Raw genomic sequence first — 16,179 nt, 5'->3', positions numbered from 1 at the left:
GAGTAAAAGGTTCCAAACTCTCCTTGGGGTCAGCTCACACTCTTCTCCAGCCCATATTAATCAGCAGGGCACTAACTGCAGCTGGGCTTCCCTTTGTTCCCCTTTATCCTACAAGAAAGGAAGACTTGGCCCTCAGATGATATACACAGTTCCTAGGGGTGGAGGATCACATCAAGGGCCCTCTAAGAACAGTGGCCCTCACCAAGACATCCTGGGGTCCTTATAGGCTTTTTCTCCAGCTAATCCCAGGGCTGAGGGGAGATCATACAGTCACCTGGGCAAATGCCTCCCCCACTTCAGCTGGAACTGTGTCTGCTACTGAGGTCAAGTTGATTCCCTCAGGTGAGGAGAAACTCATGGCTAATCAAATCTCTACAAATTATAAAAGGTTCACAAACAGGGGAAATGTGAAGGGCATTATGTGATGACAAGGTTGGAAACCACAGGAATAGATGACAGAAGTCTTAGAACACGTCAGTGGCTCTGGCAGCATTTGCCTAAGAAAAAGGGCTCATGAGAAAAAAAATGTTCTGGTCTCTGTTGAGGAGTTTGTGCTACAGAAGAAACCCCTTGGTCCTCACACCCATTCTCCATCCCCTGGGTATTGGCTCTCTCAATTATCTGGGATAACTTACATATTAATCATAGCATCTCCTACTGGGCATCTGACCTCCAGCCATTGTGCTCCCCAAATTCGACCTGTGAACTTCAGCAGAAAGGACATCTGCTGTAGGGGGGATACCTCCTTGGAGATTTTCCCTCATTAAACAAAAGAAAACCTCTTAAATGGACATTTGGGTACGATCCCACACAGTTGCCTCAGCAAAACAAGTGTGCCTTGGAATGTTCTACACTGCCTTCCTCCCTAGGAGATACGCAGAGGCTGAAGAGCGGAGGGTGAGTGGGAAAATTTACTTACTCAAAAGAAAAGTCATCAAGTCTAAAAAGAAACAGAAATACTATTTAACATAACAGGTACATACTGCTTTACATATTGTTTAAGGACAATGTCAGGATTCCTATGCTGTTTGCTGAGAGCCCCTCCATTTACCCATTCCACACATATTAATAAGTACTGACCCTTGTGAACTCCTCAGAGAGGCCTCAAGTGAGCTCTTGAAGCAATCCCTAAGATTACATCCACAGACTCAGTCCTCCTGCTCAGAGGAGGAAGGGGGCAATAGGAAGAACTTGGCTGTCAGACTATTCTTTCTTCCCTGACATGGAATCATCTGGGTTCAGAAGGGGACTTAAAGGCCTGAGCAATGCTGCAGGCTCCTTTTCTTGCTTGCAATCCAGGGGCAGATAAAATCAACCCCAAATGGGCAGCACCTACAATGGGACCTGTGCCTCCCAGCCCTTCTTCCAGAAGACAGTGACTGGCTCTGGGTGCTCCATGCCCATCCACTGAGTTCAATGCCAGGCAGACAAGCTGGAAAATCTTACTGGTAGTCGGTGGCACTGCCTTTCCGCTTGCGATTGCAATCCACACTGCTGGTGCCCAGAGAACTGGAGAGCAGGTCGGCAGAGCCCGGGGACATAAAGTCACTGATCGTTGAAGAAATGTCCATTCTCTGGTCCGCCATTGGAAGTTCTGAAAGGTTACAAGGGGGAATTTGTTTCAGTGTGTCCTTCCACAGTGATAATGAGTCTGAGTGATACTGAGGAACACAGGGGCTTGTTTCCAGCACTAACATTTTTCACATGGCCATCCTGGAAAAGGCACATGGCTGAATGGGGAGAGCATCATTCTAAGCGTTTACATTTTTAGAGGGAAAGGATGCAACATGGCAAATTAGAGGCATTCATCATTTTGACACAGGGAATAAGAAAAGTCATATTAACCCAGGAGAGACTATATTCTGAAGAGAGAGAGGAGTATCAGGAATCACAGGAGAGGTTCAGGACAGAAGAAAAGCACAAAGAAACAAAGTCAACAGAGAAACTAGATGGACCATTGTGATAGACTGGCAAGTCTAGCTGCTTATATATCTTCCATAAACCTTAATCTCAGTACAGGAATTTGGTGAGTCCTTGAGCTCATATGGAAGGTTAGCCCCAGTGAAGAAAATATTTTGTCACACTCTCCTTGTCTCTGAGAGCTATAGCAAGATGCCATGTTGAGAGGGGAAGCTGTTGAGACTGAGATACTCTGGAGGAGCAAAAGTAAGGGACAGCAAGGCTCAGGAGGTGTTGGGACACGTTGCAACAGGGTCTGAGTGGGAGAAGGCCAAAAGAGATGTTAGTAGAAAAGAAGCAAGTCTGATGTGGTCACGCAGAGAAATTCAAGCAATGGGGAAATCCACTGGCATGACCATCAAAATAGCACCAGACTTCTCAACAAAACTTTAAAAGTGAGCAGAGCATGAAATAAGGATTTCAAGTTGTGAAAAGAATACCTGCCAACCTAGATGGTTATACTGGACAAAGCTATTCTTCATAATTGATGAAGAAATAAAAACCTTCCATGAAAAACAAAAACTAAAGCAATTTACAGTCATTATATCAGTGCTACAAAAGATCCTTGAACAAATCCTACAAGCAACACAAATCAATATAAAGGGGATCAATGTGAAATTCTCTCTCTCTCTCTCTCTCTCTCTCTCTCTCTCTCTCTCTCTCTCTCTCTCTCTCTCTCTCTCTCTCTCTCTCTCTCTCTCTCTCTCTCTCTCACACACACACACAAATGAAATCCAGAGGATCATTAAGATATATTTCCTAAAAGTCATATGGCAAAACCTGATCAATCAATCAATCCTGAGCAAAAAGAGAATGCTGGGTATATATCACATTTATATGGCTTCAAATTATACTACAGAGCCATGGTAACAAAAAAAGCAAGAAGCTGGCATAAAAACAGATACTTAAACCAATGGAATGGTACAGAAGATCCAGTCTTAAGCCCACACAGTCACAGCTACAGATATAGCCAATTAATTTTCAACAAAGGAGCCAAAAACATATGTTGGGAAAAATAGAGTCTGTTCAACAAATGGTGTTTGGAAAACTGGGTATCCACATGTAAAAGACTGAAACTAGACCTTTATCTCTCACTCTGTATGAAAATTAATTAAAATGGATCAAAGATCTAAATATAAGACATGAAACTTTGAAAGTATTAGAGGAAAACAGGAAAAAAATCCTTATAGGTACATGTGTATCACCTTTCTTCAGTTTATAAGAAATCCTTATCTACTGCTGGTAGGAATGTAAATTAGCGCAACCACTACGGAAAGCAGTATGGAGGTTCCCCCAAAAAGTAGAACCAAATCTACCATATGATCCTGCTATACACTCTGAGGTATATATCCAAAAGAATGTAAGAGACACCTGTACACCATGTTTTATAACAGAACAATTTACAATAGCCAAACTATGGAATCAGGCTATGTGTCCTTCATCTGATGAATATATAAGAAATGTATATATATTTGTCTATATTTATATATATTTGATTATATGTATATTTATATAGTTACATGTGTATATACACACAAGGAGTACTATTCAACCAAAAAGAAGAATGAAATTATGTTGTTTGAGGAAAAAATATATGGAATTGTAAATCATGTTAAATAAGCCAGAATGATAAAGATAACTATTTCATGTTCTCTATCTCATATGTGGAATCTAGACTTAAAAATACAAAAGAATGATACAGTGTAAAACTGGGAGACTCTGGTGCAGTAGAAAGAAATTAGTTTGAACAAAGAGAGTGGAAGGAGAGTGAGTGCTGAGGTGAGTATTATCAATGTATGTCATATGCATGATAAACACAGATAATGAAACCCCCATTCAAAATAGTTCAAAATGGGCTGGAGGTATGACTCAAGTGCTGGAGCTCTTGTCTAGCAAATGCAAGATGTTGAGTTCAAACCCTAGTATCACTAACAAACTAAAATGTTTAAAAAACATGAAAAGAGGCTACTAAAGAGTGAAAAATGGGGTGAATCTAATCACATATATATATATATGTATGGAAATAAAACACTTTTGTATAGTGATTAATATATGCTAAAACTAAAAAAAAAAAAGATTATAAGGTAACTTTATAGGTAATGTCACAAAAGCCCAGAGAAGTTGAGTGGTTTCTAGGTTCCACTGTGGTATGATGAAGAATTAAATTAATGCCAGGCCCCAGTGGTTCACACCTGTTACCCTAGGAGCTCAGGATGCTTAGACCTAGAGGATCATGGCTTGAAGCCAGCCCTGAGCAGAAAAGTCTGAGAGTTTATCTCCAATTAACCTATAAAATGAAGGTTATATAGAAGCATGGTTCAAGTGGTAGAGCAGGTTATATAGAGGCATGGCTCAAGTGGTAGAGCACCTGTATGAACAATCAAACTGAACAAGGGTGTAAGGCCCTGAGTTCAAGCTCCAGGACTGGCAAACTAAACCAGAACCAGGCTTCGAGGCAACCCAGCATTTCATAGGTTCTCAGACACTCCTCATTTTCTTTCTTTCTAACCAATAAACATTTGATTATTGAAATGAATAAACATGATTTATGTGTTGTCTTTAAACTTTTATAGCCACCATCTCCTAGCATAATGATAAACAAATTTGTAGACATTTTAAGAATTCATATTTTACAAGCACAAAGTAAGCTGGCCCCAAAAAGAGGACAACAAATACCTTGCAAGGGACTCCAACTCCAAACTCAGTTGAAGAGGATGTGCCCTGTGGGCAGCCAAGGGCTGTGAGCTCCAGGGGATATGCCTGGAGCTGTCACTCCCCCCCTCTGGGCCCAAATTCCCTCATCTGCAAAACAAGAGAGTGAGCATAAGAACTGTTTTCCACAATTCTGCCCTGTACCTCATTCAGGTGGGTACCAATGCCTTACCTTTACAAGCACTGTGGGAATGCACATCTTTGTACATAGCTATCTGGGCATGAACTATGATCTCTTAGAATACATGTCTAAAAGTAGGGCTGATGGACCAAAAAGGGACCCATGTTGTACATTTTAAAGCACCTTGAAATACATATGTCTGAATAGCACTAACAACGCCTATCTCCAAAGAGCTTCTGCCATTATATTGTGTTTAACTGAACTTATAAATTATTACTGATAGCACTTCCACATTTATTTCTCAAAAGCTGAGGATGATAGTCTAACATGTGCAAGGCCCTGGGCTCAATCTCTAACACTACATATACATGCATGTGCACCCCCACACACACATACACACATGGAATTAGAAAATATAGGCACTTCTCTGAATTCTCTTGCATTACTGATGTGCCTTGTCTATCACATGTCCTCCTACCGTGTGTCATTTTTGCCCCCAGACATGGCAGAAGAAAATGCAGTACTGCCAGCTGCCGTTCACTCCCCTGGCCACTTCCAGCATCTCCCTGGTTTTCACTCTTAACCAATACTTTGCTGCTGTTTATTTGGGGTGGGTGGGTGATTGAATCTAGGCATATACATGCTATAGAAATGGTCTATCAACCTCTAGGCTATACCCCTCAACCCTTAGTACCTTTGCTTCTGATTTAACTAGAAATAGAGGCCACCAACCATAACCACCAGCCCATCTGGATGCTCCCGTCTGAGACATGCCACTCCCTAACTCCTGCTTAGAATCGACTTCTCTTGTCAACTCAAGTTGTCATTCCAGAGCCCCTGCCCCTGCCCAATTCTGCCTCAACTCCTCTCCTCACACTACTGGATTAAGCCCAGGGGAGAAAAAACGTAAGTCATAAATTCCCACCTTAGGAAAAATGAACTTTTTGGAATAGTATCCCCTCTGCTCCCTTTTTTTTTTTTTTTTTTGGGTCCAGTCATGAGGCCTGAACTCTGGGCCTGGGCACTGTCCCTCAGCTCTTCAGCTCAAGGCTAGCACTCTACCACTTGAGCCACAGCGCCACTTCTAGCTTTTTTTTTCTGCTTATGTGGTGCTGAGGAATCGAACCCAGGGCCTCATGCATGCAAGGCAAGCGCTCTACCACTGAGCCACCTTCCCAGCCCTCCTCTGGTCCCATTTTTTGATGCCTTCCGTCCTTTTTCTTTTAAGAAAACCTAACTCAGGGTTTTGTTCCCATCATTAGTATATCACTCAGGCCCTGCGCTAGGCCTCCTCTTATTTTTTCCCTATAGACCTTATCCAAATCTTATCTACAATATCTTTCTTTGTTTACGGGCTCTTCTCTCCATGATGGAGTAAACAACAGAACAATGAGGCAGTGGGGCAGTGGGGACAGTAGGGATTCTGATTCATTTGTTGCTTGGACTTACTGCCCAGAGTATTCCAGGTACAGAGCATGTGTTTAATCAGTAGACATATAAGTAAATTTGCATGCTGGAAATATTCTTTGTTCATGATAGATGTTGTAAAGACTCTTTCCTTTAACTTTACAGTATTTTTAGGAAGTGTTAAAAGTGACAGGTTTTAAAAAATATTTTCTTCCCAAACACAGTACAAACGCTCCCCCTTTATACCAATATTTATTCAGCCAGTACTATGGCTTTAAGCTCAGAGCCTACACTCTGTTACCACTTTTTCTGCTTATAGCTGGCCCTACAAGCTTCCCATCCACCATTTTTGCTGGTTAATTGGAGATGGAGTCTTGTGGACTTTTCTCCTCAACTACTGCGATCCTCAGATTTCAATCTCCTGAATAGGTAGGAGTATAGGTATATGCCACTGGCACTGAGTATATTGTATTTTACTTATTTTTATTTTTACTTTTTTTTTTTTTTTTTGCTGGTCCTGGGGCTTGAAATCTGGGCATGGGTGCTATCCTTGAGCTTTTTGTACTCAATGTTAGTGCTCTACCACTTGAGACACAGTTTCACTTCTGGCTTTTTGGTAGTTTATTGAAGATAAGGGTTTCATGGACTTTTCATGGCTGGGGTGACTTTGAACCATGATCCTCAATCTCAGTCTCCTGAGTAGCTAAGGACTGCAGAAGTGGACTACTAGCACCTGGCTATAATTTTGTTTCTTATCTACTAATTTATTGCATTTGGAAATTGGTATACTACCAAAGATTAGCAATCTGTTATTCCTTTCAATAGATACACTATTGTCTCAACACCATCTATTAGCCATATATCTTGCTATCAATAATTTCAAATAAAATTTCAATTGATTTCTTGTCTTTGTGTAGTCTTTCTATTTTGTTACTCTTTTCTTAATTTTTTTATGGTTTTAGGGCTTGAACGTAGGCCTGGGTGTTATCCCTGAGGTCTTTTTGCTCAAGGCTAGTGCTCTACCATTTGCAGCCACCATTTTTGAGTGGTTAATTAGAGATAAGAGTCTCACAGGGACTTTTCTGCCCCAGCTGGGTTTGAATCGAATCCTCAGATCTTCGTCTCCTGAGTAGTTAGCATTACAGGCATAAGCCACCAGCAATTGGCCCTTCTGTTCCTCTTAACTGGTTAATTCTATTTTAGAATTCATTTTAGCAAAACAAATTATTTTCCTCTTATTGGTCTTCATTTTCTCAGAAAATTCCTGGTTATTTTCTCTGATTTGTCCTTCTGGAAACATTTCATAATAACTCCATGGGTGACTACTATTTAACAATAGTAGTTTGCTTTGGAGAAGCAAGACCAGGTTTGAGCAGAGACTACTACCTTCCAGGCCATAGAAGCTTACACAGCCTTGATCCCCTGAGGCCACGGGTCATATGTGGGGGACCATCAAAACCATCCTTTGTTGTCGTTGTTGTTGTTGGAGATGGAGTCTTGTGGACTTTTCTCCTCAACTACTGCGATCCTCAGATTTCAATCTCCTGAATAGGTAGGAGTATAGGTATATGCCACTGGCACTGAGTATATTGTATTTTACTTATTTTTATTTTTACTTTTTTTTTTTTTTTTTTTTTGCTGGTCCTGGGGCTTGAAATCTTGGCATGGGTGCTATCCTTGAGCTTTTTGTGGTGGTGGTTGTGGTTGTGGGGTTTGAACTCTGGGCCTGGGCACTGTCCCTCAGCTCTTCAGCTCAAGACTAGAACTCTGCCAGTTAAGCCACAGTGCCACTTCCGGTTTTCTGGTAGTTTATTGGAGATAAGAGTCTCAATGACTTTCCTGCTGGGGCTGGCTTTGAACCATGATCCTCAGATCTCAGCTTCCTGAGTAGCTAGGATTACAGGCGTGAGCCACCAGCACCTGGCAAAACCATCCATTTTTGAGCCACCAAACAACAGTAACCTACTAATATTCATCAAGAGCTAGGGGTAGAGGGACTTATTTATTACCTGAAGTTGTAGTTCTTAAACCTCAGATCCTTGCGTGAGAGGAGCAATGGACTGACGGATTTGTTGGTCACCTCAAGGCAATTTTCATGTTTTATAATTTCCTTCCAGGCAGTCAACTTCTTCTAAAAACCTACAGTGGGAACCAACAGGGGGAGAAAAAAAACACACAAGTCACTTTGGGAGCAAATGAATCTGAAAAGCTCTTGTGAGCTAAAAGGGAATGGGGAGCTATGTCCTAACACCCAGCTTCAGTTAGTCCTACTGGGAAGCCGTCACACCCACTGGCTCGAGCTACTGTTGGCCATCCTTCAACCCCTGCGCCCGCCCCCCCCCCCCCCCCGTAACATGAAAATACATGAATCAATCTTGCAGGAGGCATTTCTTAGAAGAATAATGTTTTCTAGGTATGAAAATGCATGAGTTCTTGTGTCTCCCTGCTCAACCTCGAGCCCAATACAGCCAGGACCCCGGTTCCAGAGGTCTCCAGCACCAGCCCATGCCTTACTCACTCCAGTGATGTTACTCAGGGAACACATGACCCAGGTCCCTTCTCCTTCCTCTATGTCCCTGAAACTTAAAAGGAAGGTTCTACTATATTTCTAGAATCAGACTCCCCATGAGATGTCTTAACTTGGATCCATTTTTTTCTCCCAGAATCAAATTTACTTTACAAATGTTATACCATTACATGCTATTGGAGGTTGTGGCACCGTCTGTGGATAAGAAAACCACGAGGCATGTCTTACTTGCTTAGTAGGCAAGGTAAGGAAGCTGTGCCTCAGTGACATTTGACATTATCGTTGGACAACGCTTTTCTAAGATGTTCTTAGATATAAAAACAATAACTAAAACAAACAAACACAATAGCTCTTTCTCTACTATTCCAAAAGGGATTTGTGCCCCCAAGAAATTGCAGGTGCCTAGGAGAGGAGCCCTGGCTGGCACCGCCACTAAAATAACACCACAATGAGGAAACTCGGGTGCTCCTCTGAGCAGGGCAGGGAGAAGCTGAACACCAGCCCTTAAGAAACCCACCACTACAGGAAGACAGTCACACCCAGACCAGGCAGCTCTCTTCCCTGGCTCTGCTCCTGCAGAGTGGAAGGCCATGAGTAGAGAAAAGGAGGAGGAGCAGGGCAGGCTGTCTTCATGTTCCAAATACTAGCTACCCCTCCTGGTGGGAAGACTGTACTGCACCTTCATGTCAGACCTGGCCTTGAGACTCACCCTGCCCAACCAATGTGAGCAGCCACAACCTTCACACTGAACCCTTTGTACTGGTTCTCTGTTTGAATCTGAGGCCAACCATTTCCTGGGGCAGAAGCTCCTCCTCTAGCCAAGATCCTGGACAAACAGTAACATCAGGAAAAAACATACCTTTGATACTGTTGGCCACCAAGATGTGGAGGTTGCTTACAATGATGATGGCTATGGCTTGAACATGTCCCCAAAGCTCATGGGTTACAAACTTACTCTCTCTTGAAACAGTGTGGGGAGGAGAGGCCTAATGGACAATGATGAAGACATAAGGGCTTTTTCCTCATGAGTGAATTAATGTCATTATTGCTGGAATGTGTTAGTTATCACAACAGGGCTACGCAGCCAGAAGCTAATGAATCACACCTATAATCCTGGCTACTAGGGAGGCTGAGATCTAAGGATCATGGTTCAAAGCCAGCCCACGCAGGAAAGTCTGTGTGACTCTTATCTCCAATTAATCACCAAAAAGCTGGAAATGGAGTGTGGTTCCAGAATGCCAGCCTTGAGCAAAAATCACTAAGAGATAGTGTTCAGGCTCTGAGTTCAAGTCCCAGTCCCAGCACATGAAAACACAAGTGAGTTTGTCTCCTCTCATACTTTCCTGCCCTTTGATTTCCAAGATGAGATGAACAACACAGTACAAAGTTCCTCACCACCAAATGCCAGAACCTTGATATTAAATTCCCAACCTCTCAATTGTAAGAAATAAATTTCTTTTAAAAAAGAAACCAACAACAAGTAAAGTAGCCAATCTGTAGTGTTCTGTCATGCACAAATGGAAAAAGGTGGTGGTAACCAACTGGTCTATTTGTCCCAGACCTTCCCATTTCAGAAATGAAAGTCCTGCACCCAGGAAACCCTTCTGTCTCAGAAAACCTGGATGAGTCAGCCACCCAGATATTCCTGCTGTATGACTCATCATGAGGTAGTTGACATGGTAGACAGAAGGAAATAAATCCTGGAGCCACAGATTGAGCTAGATCAGAGAGGCCAGGAAAAGTTCAGTTCTCATAAGAAAGACCAATACCTTCACTGTGGTCATTGCCTCAACTCTCCAGGTGAGGAATTTAAGTCTTGAGAGGCAACATTACCTTGCTTTAAATAGCCCAGCCAGGAAGTGAAGATTGAAACCCAGGAGTGTGCCTTCCCGGCTGATGCTTGCAACTAGTGCACTACTGCCTATCCTACCTCAAGAAAACATGCCCAAGAATACAATACGAAGACCAAAGCAAGCATTGCTAGGAAAGGAATGAGGAGAAAAGTGTAAGAAATCCTCACTCAAGGAAGCTGTGGAAACTGCGTAAACGTTCTCTCTGAACTTGCTGGCAGCCAGGGCAAAGAGGGAAAGAGCAACTCTCATTGTGTGAGACCAGGAAGTTTGAGGAGGCTCATGGGGCTGACAGAGCAAGGAGAGGCATTTGTGGAGAGGTCCTCTCCATAGGGCTTGAGTACAGCTGTGCTGAATGGTTCTGGGAAAAAAAAGAATAAAAGATTCTCTTATAAGATCTCAGTATTAGGAAGAGAAGAAGTGAGAATAATGCGGGGGGGGGGGGTAGAGACTGACTGGGATATGTCACAATGAAATTCTCCCTTGTGCATTGCATTCATAAGCTGCTTTGTTGAATGATAACCCCTTTGTAGAATTACTCAGAGGTAATTTTAAAAAAGAAAAATTCTCCCTTATATAGCTAATGTATGCAGATTTAAAAAAACTGGGACCCCAGTGATAGCTCAACTTTCCTCTTACCCTCGAGTGTCACCCACGTGTGACAGCTCAATAGGGTTCTGCTAAGACATTTTGTGAAGATGCAGGATGAAATTCTGGCAGCAGCTTTTCATGAAGTAGCTTAATAACAGGGTATGCTTAGGAAAACAGGGACAACAATCAACCATCTTGATGGCCAGGTCTAGTGGCTACATGTTCATTGAACTACAGTTCCATAAAACCCAAACTCACCCCCCCCCCACCCGAGGGACACTTGTGTCCACAACCAAGGAGTAGCGGACTCTGGGTCCAGGAAGAACTGCTTTCCTTCCTCTGCCCAGGGAGGCAGCCCAGGACCCCTTGCCCCATTCTCCAATGTTGAGTTGCTCTGATCCGTTCCAATGGTGGTGGCCTATAAGCAAAAGCAAGATGCTAATGGGGCCCTTTACCCTCCCTGTATTCCTGTTGGATACTCCAACAGTCTGTTGTACAACAAATGGATTTAGAGAAACTTCACCAAGTGGAGCCAGATTATTGAAGGTAACGGGTATTCACAGCAAGATAGGTCAATGAGCCTTTCTGTACTCTCTAGCAGAAGCCAGGGCAATGGAAACACAGGGAGAAAGCTGAAGTCTTTGCATACAATACATCATTGACATAGTTGGAGAAGTGAGTATTTGAATAAATATATGATGCATTGCCAAGGCAACAGGCAAGGCCAGACTGGCAGCTGTGTGAGCCAAACTCCTGGAGGTGCTGGTGCCTTTGGGTGTCATTGTGAAAATTTTCCAGCAGGTGGCAGTCAAGTGCCTTGAGAAAGGAATGTGGGTTTTTTGTTTTTTTGTTTTTTGTTTTTTTTCCCCTAGCTGTGCAGCATGGATAAGACACAAGGAGGAAAAAATAATGAGCATAGTGCCTGGGTGATGGGGAGGAGCAAGTAATGGAAGTGAAGGGACCAGGAAGAGGTAAGTCCCTAATCAGGAATTATGGTTTACTGGACACACGGTCCACCAGGTTGTCAGGGCTGAGGGATAGCCACGTTTGTGGCACTTCTATTCACAGTCCTATGGTATTCCGCCCTACGTGAGCTAAAATGAGTGTAGATGAGAAACTGCATTTGGAGCTAAGGGGCTGGCTGGCTGGCTGAGAACTTACAAAGAAGCAGGACTTGTGGAGTGGGGCATTCTGTAAATCAGACCAAGGCTAGTCCTGTAGACAAGCCCTCCAATGTGGTAGATGGAAGACAGTCTCCAGAATTCCAGTCTCAGACAGCACTGAGGCTTGGTTGGTAGGGTGAATCAGAGGTCTAATGAAGAGCCACAGAACAGTTCCCCAAAGCCATGCAGCAACGGTACTCAGGAAATATTTGCAAAGAGAGTCATAAAGGGATGTCTGCTTGTCTTTGCCACATTCTCTCTGAAATATAGCATAAGGACAATTTACAATCCCACTAGTACTGGCGGGGGGTAGGGGGTGGATATACAGACTACTGATGGTATGGTATAGGGATGTAGACTGAATGCAATTGACAATGAAGCAGCTACCCAAACTGAAGTGGAGGGAACAAGGCAGAGCGAACAGCACAGTCATGATGGAAGGAGCTGATTGGATAAGCAAGCTAGGGACACGATTCTTTTATCAGGTTCAAGGAAAAAGGATTGCAGAGTGGCTTGAAGTCTCAGGAACTCTACTCCCTCTTAAAATCTCATCAACCATCTAAAAAGAACACCGGAACTACTTAGTGACTCTAAACTTGTGGATAAGAGCATGCTCTCTGATGGGAGATGGTGGTAGGGTTTCAAATCCTGACTCCATCAGGCATTCAAGCCTTAGGTCCAACAAATATGAGTGTTGTGACATTGGCCACAGTACCTAGTCTCTGTGTGTCTTGGTGCATACGATAAGGATGGTAACATTTCCAGCTCTGAGTGGTCATGGACTTAAAGGAGACATATAACGTGCTAAGAATGAGGCCCGGCACATGTGAACTATGGTCACTATCATTACTTCTTTCCTCAGTAGCCACCAAAAAAAGCCTTATAATAGTGGCTAATGTTATTTTGCCCATTTTACAGGTGAGGAAATTTAAGTCTGCCAGGATAATTAACTTGACCAAGGCCAATGATTTTATAGATTTTAAAATCAGGTCAGTTCTAATTAAAACTCATAATCTTCCCAGCATTTTGCATGGTTTCCAGCCTGGACCATGGCATAGACTCCATACAAAGTAAGAAAGGGGCACATCCCAGAGCATGCAGGGATTGAAAGATGCTTCAAACCAGCCCCATGGAACTGGTGTTCCATGAGAATTTATGACGCTATGTGGGGGTGGGGGGGGAGGGGGAGGGGGGCAGATGAAGGCAGGGCCAGGTAACGCTATGGGATAAGGGTTAATTAGGCAGATTTCTTTTCTCCTGGGTTTCAAGATGCCCTTCTGGAGTGCAAGGTCCAGGAATGGTGGAGACTCTAGCCCTCCCAGTATGCACTCACACGTCATTTTTATCTGGCACCTACTGGCCAAGGGTTCCATGGAACCCTGCTCTCAAGACCAAAGGGCCCCTCCTATGAGACCCTGCCTTATTTTCTCCTCCCCAATAATTTCCCACCTAAAAGTGCTACCTTTGAAAACAGCCCCAGCTCTGAGTCTCCTATCACAGGCCTTGTCCCATGAAAAGTAGCCAAGGACCTTTGCCTTGCCCTGCCTAATGCCTGCTCTCTGGCCTGGCACTGCCCTCAGCCTCCTGGCATCTTGTGTATTCAGCCCACGCCTCAGCCTGGGCCTGGGGTTTGTCTCCATTACCTAGGGGAAACCAAAGGAATCTAAAGCTATGTAGAAAGCTCCAAGGTGCCTTGCACCAGTGGCTCATGCCTGTAGTCCTAGCTACAGGCATGTAGCGCAGAAGCCTGAGATCTGAGAACCCCAGTTCCAAGCCAGCCAGGGCTGAAAAGTCCACATGAGACTCTTCTCTCCAATGAACTAAGAAAACCATAAGTGTTGCTGTGGCTCAAAGTGGTAGAGTACTAGCCTTGAGCAAAAGAGCTCAGGGACAGGGCTCAGGCCCTGAGTTCAAGACCCATGTCTGACTCCCCCCCCCCCAAAAAAAAGAAACTCCCAGGTATCACCCCTCCTGTGGCAGGGCTTAGGCCTTGTTCTCTTCTTCACCTCAATTCCAAGCACAGGAGACACTCCACATCTCTATCATCCGCCCATCCCTTCTGCACTGTTGCTCAGCTATGCGAAGCAGTCCTATTAAGGCTGTTTTCTCTATTACTTCAGCCTCACTATTCCCTGGCAACCCCAGAGGTGCAGGGGGAGAGACAATGATAGGAAGGCTAATGCATGAATAAGTGATACACAGGGCCTAGCAACTGAAGACATGTCAGACTGACCTTTCTTTTTCTTGTTGTCTGTCTGTCTGAATTTGCCACAGAGTAAGAGAGCCTGGTCCTAAAGACACCAAGAAGAAGACTCTGTCCCAAAAAACTTACTGCCTGAAGTTGAAGGAAATTCTGGAAAACATCTGCATCTTGTTCTAAGGAAACAAAAGAATGTACTGCTGTTATATGGTGGCAGATGGGAGTGGCTGGCATGAGGGAGAGCGAGTCAGATGGACCCTGAAGCGACTCTGCTTCTCTGGTTGGAGCTGCTAGCAGACAGGCTGGGTGGGTCCAGGTTGGGCTGAGAAGAGAAATGGAAAGAATATTCCACAGAAGACAAAAGGGATGCTGAGGGATCTTGCCTGATGCGGCCTTCACTTTTCTTCACAGTGAAGTGCAAGTCTGCCTACAAAGTGGGGATGGTGCAGAGAACAGGCCAGGAAAGTGTTCTGGAGACAGGTGTGCCCTGGGAGGCCAGGCACAGGCATGAATCCAGGACTGGCCACTCAGCAAGTGAGTACAGGACGTGGTTACAGCCCCACCCTCCCCCCTAAAAAAACGGGATCAGCTAGCATAGGCAGAATGAGGAGATGCTAGACACGGGAGAAGAAGTAAGACAGGCTGGCAAGGCGTGCAGTGCTTCCTAGAACCAAAGCTCAGCTCTGTGTGTCCTGGGCCAATCAGATGGCCTCTAGAAAACACCGTTTCTTCCTATGTAAAAGGAGAAAGGACTTCCCTGCCTGGATTGCGGGAAGATGGAGTGTGCTAACTGTAACCATGTCACTGAAAGAGAGGAGCTCATGCTGGGTGAGCAGGAAGGCAGAGGTGCAAGCTCAGATCTGAGACTTTAGGAAGATGCTCGGGGACAGTGAGACGCGGTGCAGGTGAGAGGCGAACTTGACGCGGAGTGATCTCCGGGTGCCAGGAGGCTGTTGGTGAGTGGGCTCAGGAGACATCCGCGGGTTAGCTTTGCGGCAGGAAGCATGAGGACTCCTCAGAATGTGAAGGGTGGGTGGAATCTGCAGAGCCCAGCCCTTCACTTCACCAAAACACAGACCGAGAACCCTCCATGAAAGCTGGGACGAGGATAATGAGGAAGCTAAGTCAGTGGGTGGTAGGTGACAGAATTTTGGAGTTGCTCAGGGAGATGAGAGGGAGAGAGCAGAGTACAATGGTTTCTCCACAGCTCAGGAGCAAAGGAAAAGCCTGTGGGCTGATGGCTGCCGATGGACCAGTGACACAGTAACATCTAACTAAGGGACACAGGGCTCCTCAAGTTCCATCAACACACCCCCGAGCCTTCAAGCAATGAGTGCATCGAACACATGTGTGGCACCCAGAGGTGCCAGGTGACTCCTGGGTGAAGGACCAGTCCAAGAGAGTAAATTTCCATCCCACACTACATGTGGCCACCAGATTTCCATTTGGGACACATGTTAATAAAGAAGATACTGTGAGTGTGCTGGCGGCAATCACTCATTCATCTTGCAGTAAATATTTGCTGAGGGCATCCGAGTGCCAGGCATCGTCCTCCACGGTGAGGTTGAGGTGGGGCAGGGAGACCAACCCTTGTCCTTGGTTGGTACACAGACGGGTGAGGACAGGAAGCAAAGGAAATGGAGACGTAA

General features: G+C 44.5%; 1 protein-coding gene across 8 annotated transcripts in view; it reads right to left on the bottom strand.

The window, feature by feature from the left end:
* The window catches only part of Bmal1 (basic helix-loop-helix ARNT like 1), a 99,034-nt gene that overhangs the window by 30,072 nt on the left and 52,783 nt on the right, over nucleotides 1-16,179 (bottom strand). For 3 of the 8 annotated variants that reach the window (XM_070019411.1, XM_070019415.1, XM_070019412.1), the window contains exons 3-6: nucleotides 8,209-8,338; nucleotides 4,636-4,761; nucleotides 1,447-1,594; nucleotides 920-940 (exon numbers count right to left, since the gene is read on the bottom strand). In XM_070019411.1, the coding sequence (XP_069875512.1) occupies nucleotides 920-940; nucleotides 1,447-1,586 (161 nt within the window). In that variant the 5' untranslated portion in view covers nucleotides 1,587-1,594; nucleotides 4,636-4,761; nucleotides 8,209-8,338. Of the gene's footprint in view, nucleotides 1-635; nucleotides 740-919; nucleotides 941-1,446; nucleotides 1,595-4,635; nucleotides 4,762-8,208; nucleotides 8,339-16,179 lie in introns of those variants that run through there. The other 5 variants (XM_070019414.1, XM_070019416.1, XM_070019413.1 and 2 more) reach the window with 4 other exon arrangements.

The sequence above is a fragment of the Dipodomys merriami genome, unplaced genomic scaffold (genome assembly GCF_024711535.1).
Source record: "Dipodomys merriami isolate MVZ:Mamm:240054 unplaced genomic scaffold, mDipMer1.0.p SCAF_133, whole genome shotgun sequence".
Taxonomy (NCBI): domain Eukaryota; kingdom Metazoa; phylum Chordata; class Mammalia; order Rodentia; family Heteromyidae; genus Dipodomys; species Dipodomys merriami.
This window is presented reverse-complemented; position numbering and strand designations above follow the sequence as displayed.